The following is a 15,706-nucleotide window of genomic DNA, read 5'->3' on the forward strand; positions in this document are numbered from 1 at the left end:
AACACGTTCCTCAGGCTGCAGCTTCCTATCAGAGCTGAGCTGAAACTTGCTGCCATATACAGGATCTGTTCTGCTCCACCTCTGCTTCCCCTTGCAGCACCTCAAGGCATAGCTGACTTTTCAATGTACCACTTCAGGCAGCTACACCAGTAGAAAACTATTCACTTCTTTCTGTGTCGTCAGGGTAAGTGTTCAAAAGCAAGCCAAGTCAATGTTTACCTCTGCCAAAGAGATCACCCTTCCCTGATGTCCCCCAGGTCATGGCCACACCAACTTATTGAGCTGGCTCTGATGCTCCCACGGCCAATAAGGCAGCTCTCCAGGCACGCCTGGCAGAAAACACAAGAACTCAGCAGAAAAGAAATTTCCTGACGGTTTAGCAAGTTGACTCACTGAGCTGGGCTAGCTTAGCAAACCTGCTGCTAGAAAGAGCAAAGGACTGCATGAGCAGCTGCTTCTTTCAGTGGGCACTCCTTGATCCATCAGGTGTGCTGCAACATGACATCCACACCAAGCTGCATGGCTAGGACGGAGAAAAATGGCTGGTGGAAAATGCTACCAGGGACTAGAAAGAAAACTCCAGATCAGCAACTGGAAACCAGAATACAGTTGAAAGATATACTTGAAACAACAAAACTATATAGCCAAGGACAGCTTTCAGTGACTGTTGGAAGAGAATTTATCCTACATTCTGCCACTAGCCAGAAAATCTAGTACTCACACAGCTTAATATCAGGTCTTCAAAGAAATTTTTCTTTGCTGGAAGTTGTTCAAATCATGCCCTTTCTGGAAGAAGTACTCTGAGCAATCAGTACAAGAGTAAACATGGTTCAATCTACATTCTCTTTCCTTCGGCTTAATAGTTTTAATTTGGGTAAAAAGAAACAATTGCAAGTAATTCTCACATACTTGGAGGCTGGGAAAAGGGATAGCAAAAAGTGGCTTTGAGTTAAATAAAACTATACATTCGACTCACAACTAAAAAAATATTGTGGATAAGGCTAAGTTCATTCAAGTGACTTTAATTACAAGATGATTGTTAAACCAATTTAAGCTGAGAAAACACTTTCTAAAATGCCACATTTAAATAAGACTTTAAAAGAGCAATTTACAAAGTAAGACAGTGTAAAAAATTACTTCTTTTCATCTTTGTAATCCACAAAAAGCCTCATTTTTGGAAGCTAAAATGGACCACTTAGTAAAGGCTTAAGTCAGCATCAAACCTATGAAAGTGATTAAAACATTTTCACTCTTAGGAGTGTAGTAAAAATAAAAATAGCCAACACTTTAATTAAACTGACATAAAAGCAAACACATCACCAGTGAAATGCTGGTGTGTTTCCATATGCCAGATTTGTTGTTTAAGAGATAATCTGGCAGGCTTTTACATGAAAGTAGAGCACGTTACATCCATATAGAATGAGTCCCTTTCTATACAGCTGGTTTCTTCCTGAGGTGACAAATGGAAACCAGGTAACCTCATGTGAGGAACCAGTCTCCCAGCAGAGGGCTAAACTAAGAGGATTACAGGGTCAAAATTCCAGCCGATGGAGAAAGGTTTTATCGACACATTGAAGAGGCACAGGAACTCTTAGATAACTAATTATAGAAAAAAAGAACAGTTTCTCAGGCACTCAGACTTCCGAGTTGAAATTTTTCACTTTGTTTTCATACTTGCAAATGTCTACACTGCAGTCAGCTGCTCAGCAGAATACATTAACACACGCAGAGCTCCGTGCTACTGCAGCTAGAACACTTCCCGTACCTTCCAGGCAGGAGAAATGGAGGTAGCGTATTTTGACAAACTACTAGCCTAATTAAAGATGACAAAAGCAGGATGTCCAGGTTGAAAGCTGTATCTCAAAGAACCAGGGAATGTCACGAGAGCAAAATGCTCACTATGAGGCACTTGCACCCTTCTACTGTTTCATAAAAAAGCAGAATTCAGCTGGGAAGGAGAGAGATGGGTAACAGGCCTTCTTACGTAACTATCAGCTACTTTATTTCATCTCACGTAACACAAATCCACATAATAAACTTTTCACAGCATCAGTCAATGGTTTTGTTTAAAGAAGCATTAAGCTAGTTCTGTTTTCTTTCTATTACCTTTTTCAAGTCGCATCCGAACTCTGTAGGACTGTATGAAAAGTCAGTTAAAAAAGCAACACAGAAAACATCTGAACGCTTTCTCACCACCGAGAGAAACTACATATGGGATATTTCACCTTGGAAAGAAAGTGTGGAAAAGTTCAGGTATTTCTTCTAGCCTTTCCCCACTTTACAACTGGTGTTGCGTCATCAAATAAGGTGTTCAGAAATAGTGTAAAAGCAGCAATGATTCTGTCCAGAACATTCTCCTCCAGCGACTTCCCAGCTAAACAAACCTATTTATAAAACCAACCAGGAACAACAGGAAATAGCACCATAAGGATTATATGAGATTATGAGACACTATTGTTAGGATATATTTTTACATTGTGGTTCATTTCACCTTTTAAAGGAGACTTTCATCTCTGCTGGCAGAAATATCTTACTTTTGTTTCAATAAGTTCTTTTACTCTGACATTTACATCACTAGCATGTGCCAATTATTAGTATTACTGTTATTATTATTAACATTCAGGCAAGATGCAGATTTTCATTCTGGGCTTCAGTGCATGAAAAATACATGTCTTATGTGATCAGTTAACTATTCTAACTGCAGGAACTTCACAGTTTACTCAAACATGATAAGAAATATTTTCAGTCATCAAAATATACCAGCATAGTAATGTACTGTCAATAGGAAATAAGGAATATCTAGGAAAAAAAAACAGAATTGTACTGTACTACTCGTCTTCCAACCCTTCCATAAAAACGGTAAGCTACATCACCATACCCTTGTCAGGAAAACTTATCATTTAAGTATTCTATAAAGATTAGAATGGTTTCTCCTAATGAACTCAGTAAAAATCACTGATTAATTCACTTGGATAACCAGTTACTACAATTCTCAAAACTGAAATGTACTGTGCAAGATAAAAACTGGCACTGTGATGATCCCTGGTGCAACAGTTGCTGCAATAATCTTAAAAATAATCTTAAAAAATAAAAGGAAGTCAAAAAACTTTATTCACACCAGAAACACAGACTTCAATGGAATTTTCCTTTATCAAAATAACCCCATTATGGTTACTTACATCTTTGCTGTAAGAGAACTGTACAATATATATATAAATATATATAAAAAAAAATCAACTTTTGTGCTTCCTTAATATTAATCGTCATCTTCTTCCTCTTCATCGCTGATCACATATTTTTTATGCTTCTTACTTGCTTTGTCATCATCCTCTGCTTTTCTCTTTCCAGAAGGTTCACCTTCCTAAAGGCAAAAAAAGACAAGCACAAAACAAAACATACTTCAAGCTAAAATAAAAAACTCGGAAGAACAACAAAAAGACTTTCAAGTATTTCTCGTAAGAAAAGCAAAATTATTAATTCTAGTTTTTCCACTTTGTGCTACTGTGATGCAGGACTTCTTATGTATCAGTACTTTAAATTCAGTCAACATTGCTACCAGTCTCAAGCCCCAACCTGAGAGGGTCGATAATACAGCTGCAGCTCCGTTTCCCTCAGTGGACATGAAACTGTATCTGCTTCAAACTGAACTATGGCATGAAGGTAATTTATGTCATAATCTGGATTTATGGCACGTACAACATCATTCTCGGCAAGTCTTACGAGCATGGGTAATTCCTAGAATTTGCAGCGAATTTTTCAACGTGCAGAAGCTTTCCCTTCAGACAACCTGTGTAGGTTTGCTAAGTCTTCAGACTATTGACACTTGTACGCCCTAAATTAGAGCTACTGAAGCAAAGAAGAAATGCAGTAAGTGGGTAGGCATTTTGTCTGTTAATTTAAAAAAAAATTTAAACTGCTGCCTGCCATAAAGGAAAAAGACTGATGAGAAACCACTACTACTGAGAATCAACACCACAGTTTACAGTCCAAGAAATATAATAGTTTAGGAGGCTTCAAAGAGCTGGTCAAAGGAACTCAAATCATTGAGTTAATTACCTGTTTGCAAGCAATACCATAATGACTTTTATAGGCTGGATGCCAAATTTTTAGCACCTAAATATAGAGTCAACAGGTTGATTTTTATTCCATGTGCATTTACACCATTTCAGTTTAAATCATCCTTCCAAACAACATTTTAAATCAGAATGCTATGAAAATGTTTAATCAAACTACAAATCACTAGCTGTTAATGCAAAACTCATCAATTTTGACATGAAAAACAAGTGGTAACTCAATTATTGTTTAAAAAGATGATTATCTTTAAAAATACCCTCAGGTCTAAGTACCTCATCCCTTTTTCCATTTTTTTGTTTGTTTGTTTGTTTGTTTGGGGGGGGGGGCTTTTTTTTTTAAAGCAACGCATATTACTTGGATTTTAAGCAGCAGCAAAGATTGAGTTTCAGAACTTTAATGAATCATTAGAGTTTCAAAACTAATGAATAATTTTTTATTCAAAGCATTTTATTCTATATTAACATTAATTTAGTACAGTGAGAATCTCAGGAAGGCATTTTAAGCATGGAAAACAGAAATTAGTAGGGGTGGGAATCTCAATGATAGCTTCTTGCTCAGAGCAAGTATTCTCTTGTAATCTAGCTAGGCTATTGTTAAATGATTCATGTTCCTGTTTAGCAGAATATCATCACTAACTACAGTAACAGTAAAACTACTTGCCATGTGGTGATAAAGTGTATTAATAGTAGATTGACATTTTCAGTAATGGTAACAAATTGTTATCAGGACAAAGATTTGCACTGTGTTGTTGCATGACAACACATAAAAGCAAGTCTGTGTACAAGGAAGTCCGTGCTTCACGTATGCGGATACGTATTACAGATACCATACTTCCTACGTGGTGACTGAAAGTAAGTAGTTATGCATCACTGTTGGTTTGGTTTTTTTTTGTAATACTGTAGCACCCCTCCGTGGCCCTGATGGGAATATTACCTTTAAGTCATGTAATTTTAAAATGGAGGCTATCATTCCTCAAGGAGCAGAGAAATGCTGTTGACTAGACATTTTCTTATGAGAGACTGGAATTGCAAAGTCCTGACATTGCTGTATCATAAACTAACAACTAGTAGTGTCTTATAAATGATTCAATTTCTACTAACAAATACTAACAAAGCTCCCAAAATTACAGTTTTGTCTACATGCCTCACTATGGCTGTCTCCAGGATTACTGTCATACTTTCTGAAATATTAAATTTTCCTCAGTGTATGATAAAAAGCCAGAATCTATGTCTGGAAAAGAAAAACTAATTTTTACTTCTGCTTCATAGTACAATGCCTATTAGTGCAAATACTCAGCTGACAGTATAAGAGGAGTAGTGTCACAGCAGCAAGAACATGCATTCAGACTGTGGCAAACATCCAACGGGCTGGGAAATAAGACATGCCTCCCGAGGAGTTTACAGGAAGCACAGTATAGAAATGCAAATGAGAGCAAACTTACTCCTTCAAAAATTAAGATTTCTGACATTATAGAGGTATGTGCAATACTGAAAACTATGTCATATATCCATCATTTAAACACAAGTTTGGAATTTCAGCAGCTGTGATTACAGAAGTCTGACATGCATTCATTCACTAGGAGGACACATAGCAAGCTATGCTGCAAAATTACTCTTTTCAGAAGAAAAGGGTGTTTTATTATGGAAGCCTCTAAAACTCAAGAATAAGGTTCTAGCCACTTCTGCAGCTATTAGAGTAGCACACTAGATATGACTGTAGGAAATCAACTGAAAGAAATCTTAGGGTAATAGTTAAAATAATTTAAACATTTAAATTAATCTCTTAAAGGAAATAGCAATATAAAGCATTAAAAAATATTCCATAAGCTTACACTGACCTATTCAAACTTCCTTTTTTTAAATTTCTGCATGATATTCTACGCTTAAACGTTTAAATAAAATGTAATTTACAGTAAAACAGGAAAGGAACATTAATCAAACTAGCATGCCACTGTAAAAACATCTCTCATAACCTACAAGGTAGTAATAAGAACCTAAGTTAGTTTGTATTTATTACTCTGCCACATAAGTGGAGGTGACTATCAGCAGAGCTCAGGTGTGTCCGAACTACCACTCCTAAGTCATGCTTGGCTTGAGAGAAATGCAAGCACAGCTGCAACTCGGGGCCGCACTACATTGATCAACAGCAAGAGTACGGTAATACAGAACTGGTGGTGTCTACAGGAAAGCAAACTAAAGGGCTACTAAAACCAAGTAGGCCAAACACCTGACCCAGCCCAATTCCCTCTTCAACAGGGCAGTGGGAAGCCAGGGAGCCAGCGTCAATTGCCCTTTGTCAGGAATTCCAAAATTCCCTCTTCTTTCAGCTTCCCAAGGTACAGAGTAAATGTCCTACGGCTCTTTGCCACAGAAGCATTTTACAATGAGGAGTAAGGGTCAGGAAAACAGACTACACAGGTATAGCTGATATAGGACGGCGTCCATATACTTCCTGGTTCCACTTCTACCACTGGCTGAAAATAGTTAAATTTTAATCTCAGAAATGGTATCTGTCAATTTTGAAAAGTGTTACACTGCAGTGCTGTATCAGCAGCAGTGACATTACTTGAAATGAATTAAACCTGAAGATGTGATATACACAAAGATTCATTTGCTTATACCCAGCAGTGATAAAGTACAAACCAATAAAATTTTAGAAGAGGAAACAGCACTACTGCTGTAGCTACCAGTTAACTTGATCATGGCCCAATGTTTAGGATGATACTTGGGTGATGGATAACATCTGTTTAGCAACGGACGTTAACTCTTTTTAACTCATTTTTTTAACTCTTCTACTTAAAAAGAGCAGAAATACTATGTGAAAATGCTTCAGCTATTTCCATAATAAACAGGAGAGGACCATGTAGCTTAGGAGACAACACTACACTAAGATTCCAATATCAAGTCTTCTTACTCCTTGCATAATTTCAGTAAAGTCATTTTACATAACTCCGCATAAATTTTTCCATCTTTAAATCAGCAATAACAATAGTGACCTCCTTTGGGAATCACTCAGGTCTATGAACTAATGCAGCGTATAAGAAATTGATGATTAATTACTATGGAAAGCATGCCAAGTCAAATAATAAATTCATCACAGCATGAATGAAACTACAAAAGTCTCTGCTTTAAAAATTAGATATAGTGCAAGAAACGTTCCTGACTGAAAAGGAGTAGGTTAAGAACAAAGTCCTTTTCTTACCTCATCACTAGTAAGTTTCTTTGCCTTGAGTAGCCTTTGTGTTTTATCTTCATCTGAGCCTTCATCACTGTCAGAAGAGTAGATTCTAGCACGTTCCTCTACAGAGAAAAATGAAAAGACAAATATTTATCTTCACCTGAAATCAGTGAGGAAGAGAGAATATTAAAAATAATTCTCTTACATTTAGTCCCACAAAAAGCTGGCAGAATCTAACCCCAGAGTACACAAAATAAGCTTATACGAGCTGAATTCTTATCTCCTCATGTATCAAATGAACTGGCAAAATACAATCTTACCAGGACTCTCCTGTGAAATTAACCCATCTAAATCACACAGGCCCTACTTACATGCTGGTAAGGTTTATTATTACCTCTGATGCCACCTTTGTATCTGTTTTTGATAGCTGCCAGACTGATTGCATCATCTCCCTCATCCTCTTCATCATAGCGATCAGGTTCTAAATAATTTGCACTCAGACCACGCTGATGCTGCTTCTCCCGCATTCTTCGCTGCTGAGATTCTCTACGAATGGATGCTCTTAATCTCTCCTCTTCTTTCTGTCCAAAGAAAGAAGCAATATATAAAGACTGAGGGGAAAAAAAAAACCACTGAAGACCACCTTGTATTCTACTGTAGCTTTTGAAATAATTTCACAGCAGTGTAAAGATTGTACATATTCTGACTTTTTTGTAATCTGTAAGGTTAAGCAGACTGCACCCATGGCTAACAACTTTCGTCTGTAATTCCAAAATACACTCGGCTTTTCATAAAGTCATAAAATGTTCAGAAATGTTCAGCTCTATTACAGTTGTGATTTTTCTGAATCATCAGATAAGAGAGCTCCATGCCACAATACCTTAATCATTTCTGTGCGCTGAGACTCTGGATCGCGACCTGCCATTGGCAAAATACGGATTTTCTGCGTCTTTGAACATCTATCTGCCAGAGACAGAGTCATCTTCCTGTGAGTGGCACTGTCTGTAGAGTGTGGCCTGTTAAAAAATGGCTATGGGTTAAATACTTCTTAAAAGGAATGTATCCATCTTTAAAGGACAACAGTAAGGCCAGCATACTTAAGATTTCAAAGATTCATCTGCACAAAAGTAAAAACATCATCCTTTTTTTATTTATTTATGTGCACCGAAACAGCTACTGGAGATGGCAATTCCTCTCTCAGCAAACCATCTGCATCTATTACCAGCCTAAATAATCATCCTCACATTTCACGTCAATATCCCTAGACATAATCATCATCTTGATAGCAATTGTGCATCAGAAGAAAGGTTCATTTCAGGGAATATTAATATTCTTTCTGATTCAGATGACGACTTGCACTTAAAAAAGCAAATAAAAAAATATATAAAAACACAAATGTAGCCAACATATTGCAGTGAATAGCATATTAACCTTTCAAACTGGGACACCTAATTTAGGAAGAATCTTATTGAAATACTGACTTTGGAAAATAGCACATTCTTATTAAACAGTTAAGCTCTGAAGGTTTACAAACTGATATCTCTAATTTTTATGTACTAGTTACAACACTTAATTGCAAAAGTAGTATCAATGTTTAATATAGAACAGCGTGTTTACCTGAAGGTTAACTTTGTCTTGAAAACAGCCTGTCCTTGTAGACCTGTCCCTTGTCTGATAAACAAATGGTTGTGATCTCCCTGTAGTGGTGCCTTGTACACATCAAAGACCTCATTGCCCAAGTGGAGAGACATGCTTAAAAGAGATTCATGTATCAGTTACTTGATAAAGCCTCTATGGTCTATTTTTTGCCTCTTTTCTAAGAAATGAGAAAGCCTTCATGTTTCCTTTTTATAGACAGCCAATAATTATATTTCAATCCAAACTACACAGAGCATAAAATTTTCAAAGCACTGAGACTAAAATAATTTCTGCTGTGCAGAACTGACATCAAAGTTTGCTGACCTTCCAATTTTGCATGCCATGGCATTTCACTGTATGAATAATTGTATTCCTTCAACAGCAAAAAGTCCAAACTAACCTTCCATCTGACCATTTCACTATCCGTGCATTACTTTCTCTGATCTCATTCCCTTCCTCATCTCGTCGCATCCGCCATCGTATTGTGTTTTCTACCTGTGGGGAAAAAACCAAAACACTTTTTCTAACTCATAGTAAGGAATACTGTGGTAAAATATACTCTATATAGGTCAAGAATTACAGTTAGAAAGGCTAAATAATTTGCTGCATGATGCAAAGACATGAAAATGAAAGGTATCACTTTTATAGGCGAAACGTAGCTGTCAAGCTTTTTTTTTAATTTATTACTAAAATGGATCAACTTTTCTCAGTGCTGAACTGCTCCTCACTTTCATAATCTGAACCATAACTCAAAACACCACTCTGAAATACCTGAAACAGACTTTGAAAAAGTGTGGCTAGATGAGTGTAAAAAAGAAAAGGAAAATTAATATTATACCTTGAGTTTTAACCTAGTTCTACCCTCTTCATCAAGCATCTCCTCATCTTCAAATTCATCTTCATAATACTGGGGATCAAAAGGTCTGCAATAAATTATATAATACAGTCTTTATTCTTCTAAAAATTAATCCACATTATTCTAGAGTTGTGCAAAATAAGAGGTGCTTGAAAGGTTTAAATTATACACTGCACAGAACAGTAGACCCCGCAGCTGTGAGACAGCCATTTCTGCAGTAATGTAATTTACTGCATTGATTCTACACCACAGGAGGCCTACCCAAGTGTCCTCACTACCATCAATTACAGGCACTTTAACATTCAGACCCTCTAAATGGTTCTAGCTAAAGAAAGCAAGTCTGCCTCAGAAAATACTGTTTCCTTAGTATCAGGATGATGAGGTCAGGGTTAAGTCTGGAACAAAATATATACAATATTATACACAGAAAATAAAAAGGAAAAATATCATCTTATAAACGTGGTGAATTAGGGATTTTATAAGAGCACAATCTTTGCCATTTTTCTATTTAAATCTCAAAACCAAAGGGAAAGGAAGATAAGATTGTTTTTCCTCTCTTCCATCAAAAAACCTGATGACTGGGGTGGGAGTGAGTGGGGGAAGGCAATTCCCCAGCCTCCTTCCTAATAGTTTCCAGGCTGCTGCAAGGGAAAGAAGTGATAAACAGACTCTGCCACTGTACAATTACATTTTCAGTCCTGTCTGACCCCAAAGATCCTCAGAACGTCTCTCGCTGATTACAGCCACTAACCGGATTCTTAACACTTCTCTCCCGAAACAGTCTATAGCTTGAAAGCCAGCAAGAATAATTTAACTGATGTATAACAGAAACAATGCTACACTGCCACCTAACAAGACACCTATTAAACAATGCAATAAAGTTGCTTAATGAAACACTTGAAGAGACAGATTTAACAGCAATTTACTACAAGTGCTGAAGGTGGGCTTTAGGGCCAAACCTAAGATCACAAACAACTCTTAATAATTTATTTTGTTTCTCCTTATGAATTCCAGAAAATTTCTTTAGCTTAAGTTAGGTAAATACGAAAATGAGTAATCAGCCTCTCCATAGTTAAATAGTACGTTTAGCATACACAAATAAAAAAGGGCTTATTCTAAAATCCAAAATTATGTTTTTATCACTCCAAAGTGCATAAAGATCCTGTACATTTGGCTTTCACATCTCTGAGAGCCTGAACCTGTGTTTAACATCCAACTGATAGCATGCGCTTTCAATTAAATCATATTTTTGTTTTTTAAAGACAAAAAGTTATTCAATCAAGCTGAAACCCCAGCTCCTACGAAAATCACTCAGCACTCGATTAGGTAACAACAGTAGATATTATTATTGACTGATCACAACTAAAAGTGTGCAACTTAATGTCAACCATTTTAAGTATGGCCAACATATTTAATTGTATTACTAAAACAAAAGCAATACAGGGAAACACTGAAAAGCCTTATCAATCATGTATTTAATGTGCAATTACCTGGGCTCCACGCTAAGGAAGTTGGGCAGCTTCACAAAATACAAATCGTTACCCAAATCTGTGTTTACTTTTGGTATTTCTACCTCTATTCTAGTCTCTGGAATGGGCTCTTCTTCCTGCTGTTCTTGACTCAGTCCATTCTCATCCTAATGACAAAAAGGCAAATAGGAGCATAAGTGAAAAAAAGTCTATCTGGCTACTGTTGCTCTAATAAGCTCTTACCTTTTGCTTGAAGAAAAGTCATCCATATGCACAGAGCGAGATCAGAAAGCTTTCGGTAAAAGAGCTTGCACATTTTCAGTGAAAGCAATCCAATTCAGAATTTTCATACACCACTTAAAGTGATTTCAAATACCAGTGCAAACTCAAGAGACCAAAGACAGTAAGGAAATAGCAGAGGAGCTGACATACAGTTTTCAGCTAAGCACTGGAGAGTAAATGGGGGACAACTTTTCCTAGATAAAAAAAAATTTTTACGTATTATCATCAAGACCCAAAATGAAATATTTGTCAAATAGCTGTACTAAGGTACCAAAGACAGCTATGACTTTGTATTTTACTTGATGACAATGAAAACTACTCCGTATATTTCTTCCAAGTACAAAAAGTGGAGCAGGGGTGGGGGAAGGGAGATAAATGAATCCATCTGATATTGCTATGTATAAAACTTTAATCATTCTTTTAGCTAGGGCAAAATTATCTGTAATGCTTACTTAATGCCATTAGTCTTTTTTTTTCACTAAAATATTATCAAACTCAATCAGTGTTCCACATTTCAGAGTGGAATGACACGTTAATTATTTCAAAAGTCAAGTCTACTCACAATGGGCTGTCCTGGCGTTGGTGGCTTGTCTTCTCCATCACTCCCTGAGGAAATGTCATCTGCACCTCCAAAGAGATCCATGACATCTGCATGCTCTTGAGCAGAAAAATTTCTATTTTAAAATACATATATATGTGCACACACACCCCTACATGCAAGCACACGCACAGAAAAAAAAAAATATTAACACATCCTTCACTTTTATTACCACTTGAAATCACCTACAAAGGTTAAAAACTGCCAATGTTTATGAAGCACACATTATCCTCTTATCCTGAAAAACAGTTTTCCCTTGTATTTTTAAGCTAAGGATTCAAGGTATGTTTTCCTGGAAAGGCTCTATCAAATAAGAGAATCTAGTTGAAAAATGGCAACAGAAGAATCAAGAGTATAAGATCATCCCTTACTCAAGTAAACAACTTAAATATATATAAACAGCAACTTCATTATGCATTTTGGAGGTTTTACTTCTCTGAAGAATCAACACCTCTTTCTCAGCCTGCTGAACATCACAAAAACCAGTATAGCTTCTCTGGGCTGCTCTGATTAGAGGCACCATTTCTTAACATCTTTCAGTAAAAATGTGCGAACCAACATTTGCAAAAGAAAAGCACTGTCTCTCATGGAAGAAACTGGAAAACCGATACAGCTAACTAGGGACAATCAGCAGAAACACAGCGTGTACTTCCCCACACAGAATTCTTGCTGTGCTGTTTTGTTATCTCCATGGCACTACAGTTACACCATACAGCAAGCGCTATCAATTTTATCAACTTCTGTAGGAGATGAACGGCGCGCTTAAGATGAGGATTAAATGAACCAAAACCCCACAAAACAACGCCACCGTTTACCTTTCTGTCCTTCTGTATCACTGTCCACTTCTGAATCTGATGCAATTGGTTTCTTTCGCTTCATTCGCAGAACTTCGTCTTCGCTATCGCTTCCCCTTGCAGACTCTACTAAGGAGCATAATTATTCTCAGCAAATTAAAAATTTTGTTCTGCATATTTTAACATTCCTTTGTATTAATAAGTTGATTCAGATGAAAAGGAATTTAAAAGTGTTGCATAAAAAAAAAAATTACAAAGATGACTATAGTTGAAAGCTATGTGATTAATGCCTTTACACTGAAGTCTGAATCTTTTCAGGCCAATACAAATGAAACAATAAAGAGAGATCAAACCAGAAGCAAATCATTACCACTGTATTCAGTCCTACCAGATTTATGCTCTTGGTCCTCCTCATCGGAGTGCTGGGCTCTTCCGTCATCGTCAGAGTTCTGCATCTTCTCCTCGTCAGAATGCTGGGCCCTTTCATCATCATCCGAGTTCTGCATCTTCTCCTCATCTGAGACCTGCGGCCTCTCCTCATCATCGGAGTTCTGCATTTTCTCCTCGTCTGAGTTCTGGAGTCTTTCCTCATCATCAGACATCTGTGGCCTTTCATCTTCATCAGAGTTCTGCACTTTCTCCTCATCGTCAGAGTTCTGCTGTCTCTCCTCATCATCAGAGTTCTGCTGTCTCTCCTCATCGTCTGACTGATCGCTTTTGTCCTCCTTGCCCCACTTCTCATCCTCTGAATGTGCTTTTTCAGAACCATCTCCCTCTGAATGATGACTGCCTTCATCTGACCCATGCCCGCGATCATCCTCCTCATCATCATGAGCAGCTTCTGAAACACTGTGCTGGTCCACGTCCGACTGATCGTTATCTTCATGCTCAGAATGTCCTGAAGCCTCAGAGCGATTGTAGGATCGTTCAGAGTGGTTGTCACTCCCTGTGTGATGGGATGCCCCTTCATCCTCACTATCATCTCCAAATAACTCCTTATTACTAGGTTTTACTGCCTCCCTGTCATCATCCTGGTCACTGTCACTTCCAGAAGCGTTACTACCAGAGCCAGCGTTCTCCTGATCGGAATCAGACTCAGATCCAGAATCGGAATCTGCAAAACAAACATCACCCTTTCAAGAGTTCAAATGTCCCTACAAAGATGCACATAAGATGATGGGCATTGTTTAAAAAAAAAAAAACACAAATAACAAAACCAAACCACACAAAAAACCCCCAAAACTCAGAGAGACAACTTACACAGAACTGTAAGAACGAACTATACAAGTTACCTAGAACAATAAGGTGTCTACCAATAAAGGCACAGCCAATGAAAGACACAATGAAAAACAATGGATGCCACACAAAGTTTCAAACCACAAGCTATTGTCTAGGATTCTAAAGTTGTAGAAACACTAACCAATTATACGAAAGTAAAGAAAATAAAATTTGAAACAGTGAGGGCTTAAAATAAGTAAATACTTACATATGGCTTATGCGATCCTACAAATCTAAAACTGTCATCATTTCTTTAACCCAAGTTAGCTGTCTTATGTACCCTGACATGTTTGTTACAATGGAGCTACTCTTGAATGCTGAGGTTGTTGAAGGCAGTTTCGAGCAGGAAAAAAAAGGAACATCTGCCTTCCAAAATAATTTACAGAAATCGAGACAAGCATTTTAAAAATATACAAATGACTTAAACCGGGACGTGTTCCAACATTTTTCTTCAGGTGCTGACAACAGCTAAAACTTTTTCAGATAACAAGGGGCAAACGGGAAACACGCCTTGTTTCCACTGTGTCAAATCCAAACAGCTCTAAGCAAGCGTATGATTAAGCGTTACCAAATTCAGAAGGGCGCTTTGCTTTTGTTTCCGATCATGAGTTTTCCACGGCTGCCCTGATGGAAAACGGCCACTACAAACCGCTTTTGCATGCGGCCCCAGCCGTGAGACCGGGGCCCTTCTGTCAGGGCAGGCGGAGGGGCAGGCACGGGCCCCTGCCGCAGCCGGCCCCCCTCACGGCAGCGAGGCGCTCCGAGGCAGGGCACAGCTACGCGAAGGCGGCCTCCTTTGCCTTCTGGCCAGAGAAGCGGGTGTGCAAAGGAGGCCCGGGGCAACGCCCGCCGCCTGAGCGATGCCGCCGGGAGGAGGGAGGCTAACCCCGGAGCCTCGGGGACAGCACCACCCGCCCGCCGGCTCCATCCCCCGCAGGCCTGCGCCCTCCTCCCGGCGGCTGAGGGCTGCGGGAGGGGACGAGGCCCGGGAGGGCGGCGCGGCCGGCGCCAGGCCCGCCTGCGGGGCGGGAAGGGGGAGCGCGGCGCCCCGCACCTTTCTGCTCGGCCTCCGAGTCGGCGTCGCTGCCGAAGAGGTCCTCCATGTCGGCCATGGCGACGGCCGCGCGCCCACGGCCACACCGCCGGCGCCGCTCAGTGACGCAACTACGGAGCGCCGGGCGGGAGGAGGGGGAGGAGGAAGAGGCTGCTCTTAAAGGGGCCGCGCCCCACGGCGGTAGCCGTGGACAGCGGGCTCCGCTGCCGTCGGTGACAGCCAGCCGGGCGGTGGCTGCGACACTCCATCCCCCTCCACCCCACCCCCCGAGGAACCGGGCACGGTTTATTGACGCAGAGAGCGGCGTTGTGAGAAATAAGTGACGGAGGATTTGTCCCGGGTGCGGGGTCTGGCAGTGCCCGGGGGCCGGGGCGGGCTGGAGCGGGGCCGGCGGCAGAACGACAGGCGAGCGCCGGGGGTGCGCTGCCTGCAGGCACCGGCCCCGCCCGCTGACCGGCCAGACGCGGCACTGCTCCCTCGCGCTCT

The 15,706-nt window shown here is 39.5% G+C and overlaps 1 protein-coding gene across 4 annotated transcripts; it reads right to left on the minus strand.

Annotated features, from left to right (window-relative positions):
• Positions 1–747: 747 nt before the first annotated feature.
• On the minus strand, positions 748–15,362 carry LEO1 (LEO1 component of Paf1/RNA polymerase II complex). Of its 4 annotated transcripts, XR_015701417.1 has the most exons (13): positions 15,221–15,362; positions 13,277–14,002; positions 12,910–13,017; positions 12,059–12,153; positions 11,236–11,381; positions 9,728–9,812; positions 9,290–9,384; positions 8,869–9,003; positions 8,132–8,267; positions 7,646–7,832; positions 7,276–7,373; positions 3,180–3,361; positions 748–2,384 (listed from the first exon to the last, which is right to left on the minus strand). XR_015701417.1 is itself a non-coding variant. In XM_087744400.1 (12 exons), exons 1-12 carry the CDS (start codon positions 15,276–15,278, stop codon positions 3,289–3,291), a joined length of 1,935 nt encoding a protein of 644 aa, XP_087600526.1. In that variant the 5' UTR covers positions 15,279–15,362; the 3' UTR covers positions 3,089–3,288. The 4 variants fall into 4 exon arrangements, 3 of the variants coding, with proteins under 3 accessions (XP_087600526.1, XP_087600525.1, XP_087600524.1); XM_087744400.1 differs by lacking the exon at positions 748–2,384 and having other exon boundaries at positions 3,089–3,357; positions 12,910–13,014; XM_087744399.1 differs by lacking the exon at positions 748–2,384 and having other exon boundaries at positions 3,089–3,361; positions 12,910–13,014.
• Positions 15,363–15,706: the final 344 nt, after the last annotated feature.

Source organism: Nipponia nippon, unplaced genomic scaffold (assembly GCF_047370975.1).
Source record: "Nipponia nippon isolate SJK-2023a ecotype South Korea unplaced genomic scaffold, ASM4737097v1 scaffold_9, whole genome shotgun sequence".
Taxonomy (NCBI): domain Eukaryota; kingdom Metazoa; phylum Chordata; class Aves; order Pelecaniformes; family Threskiornithidae; genus Nipponia; species Nipponia nippon.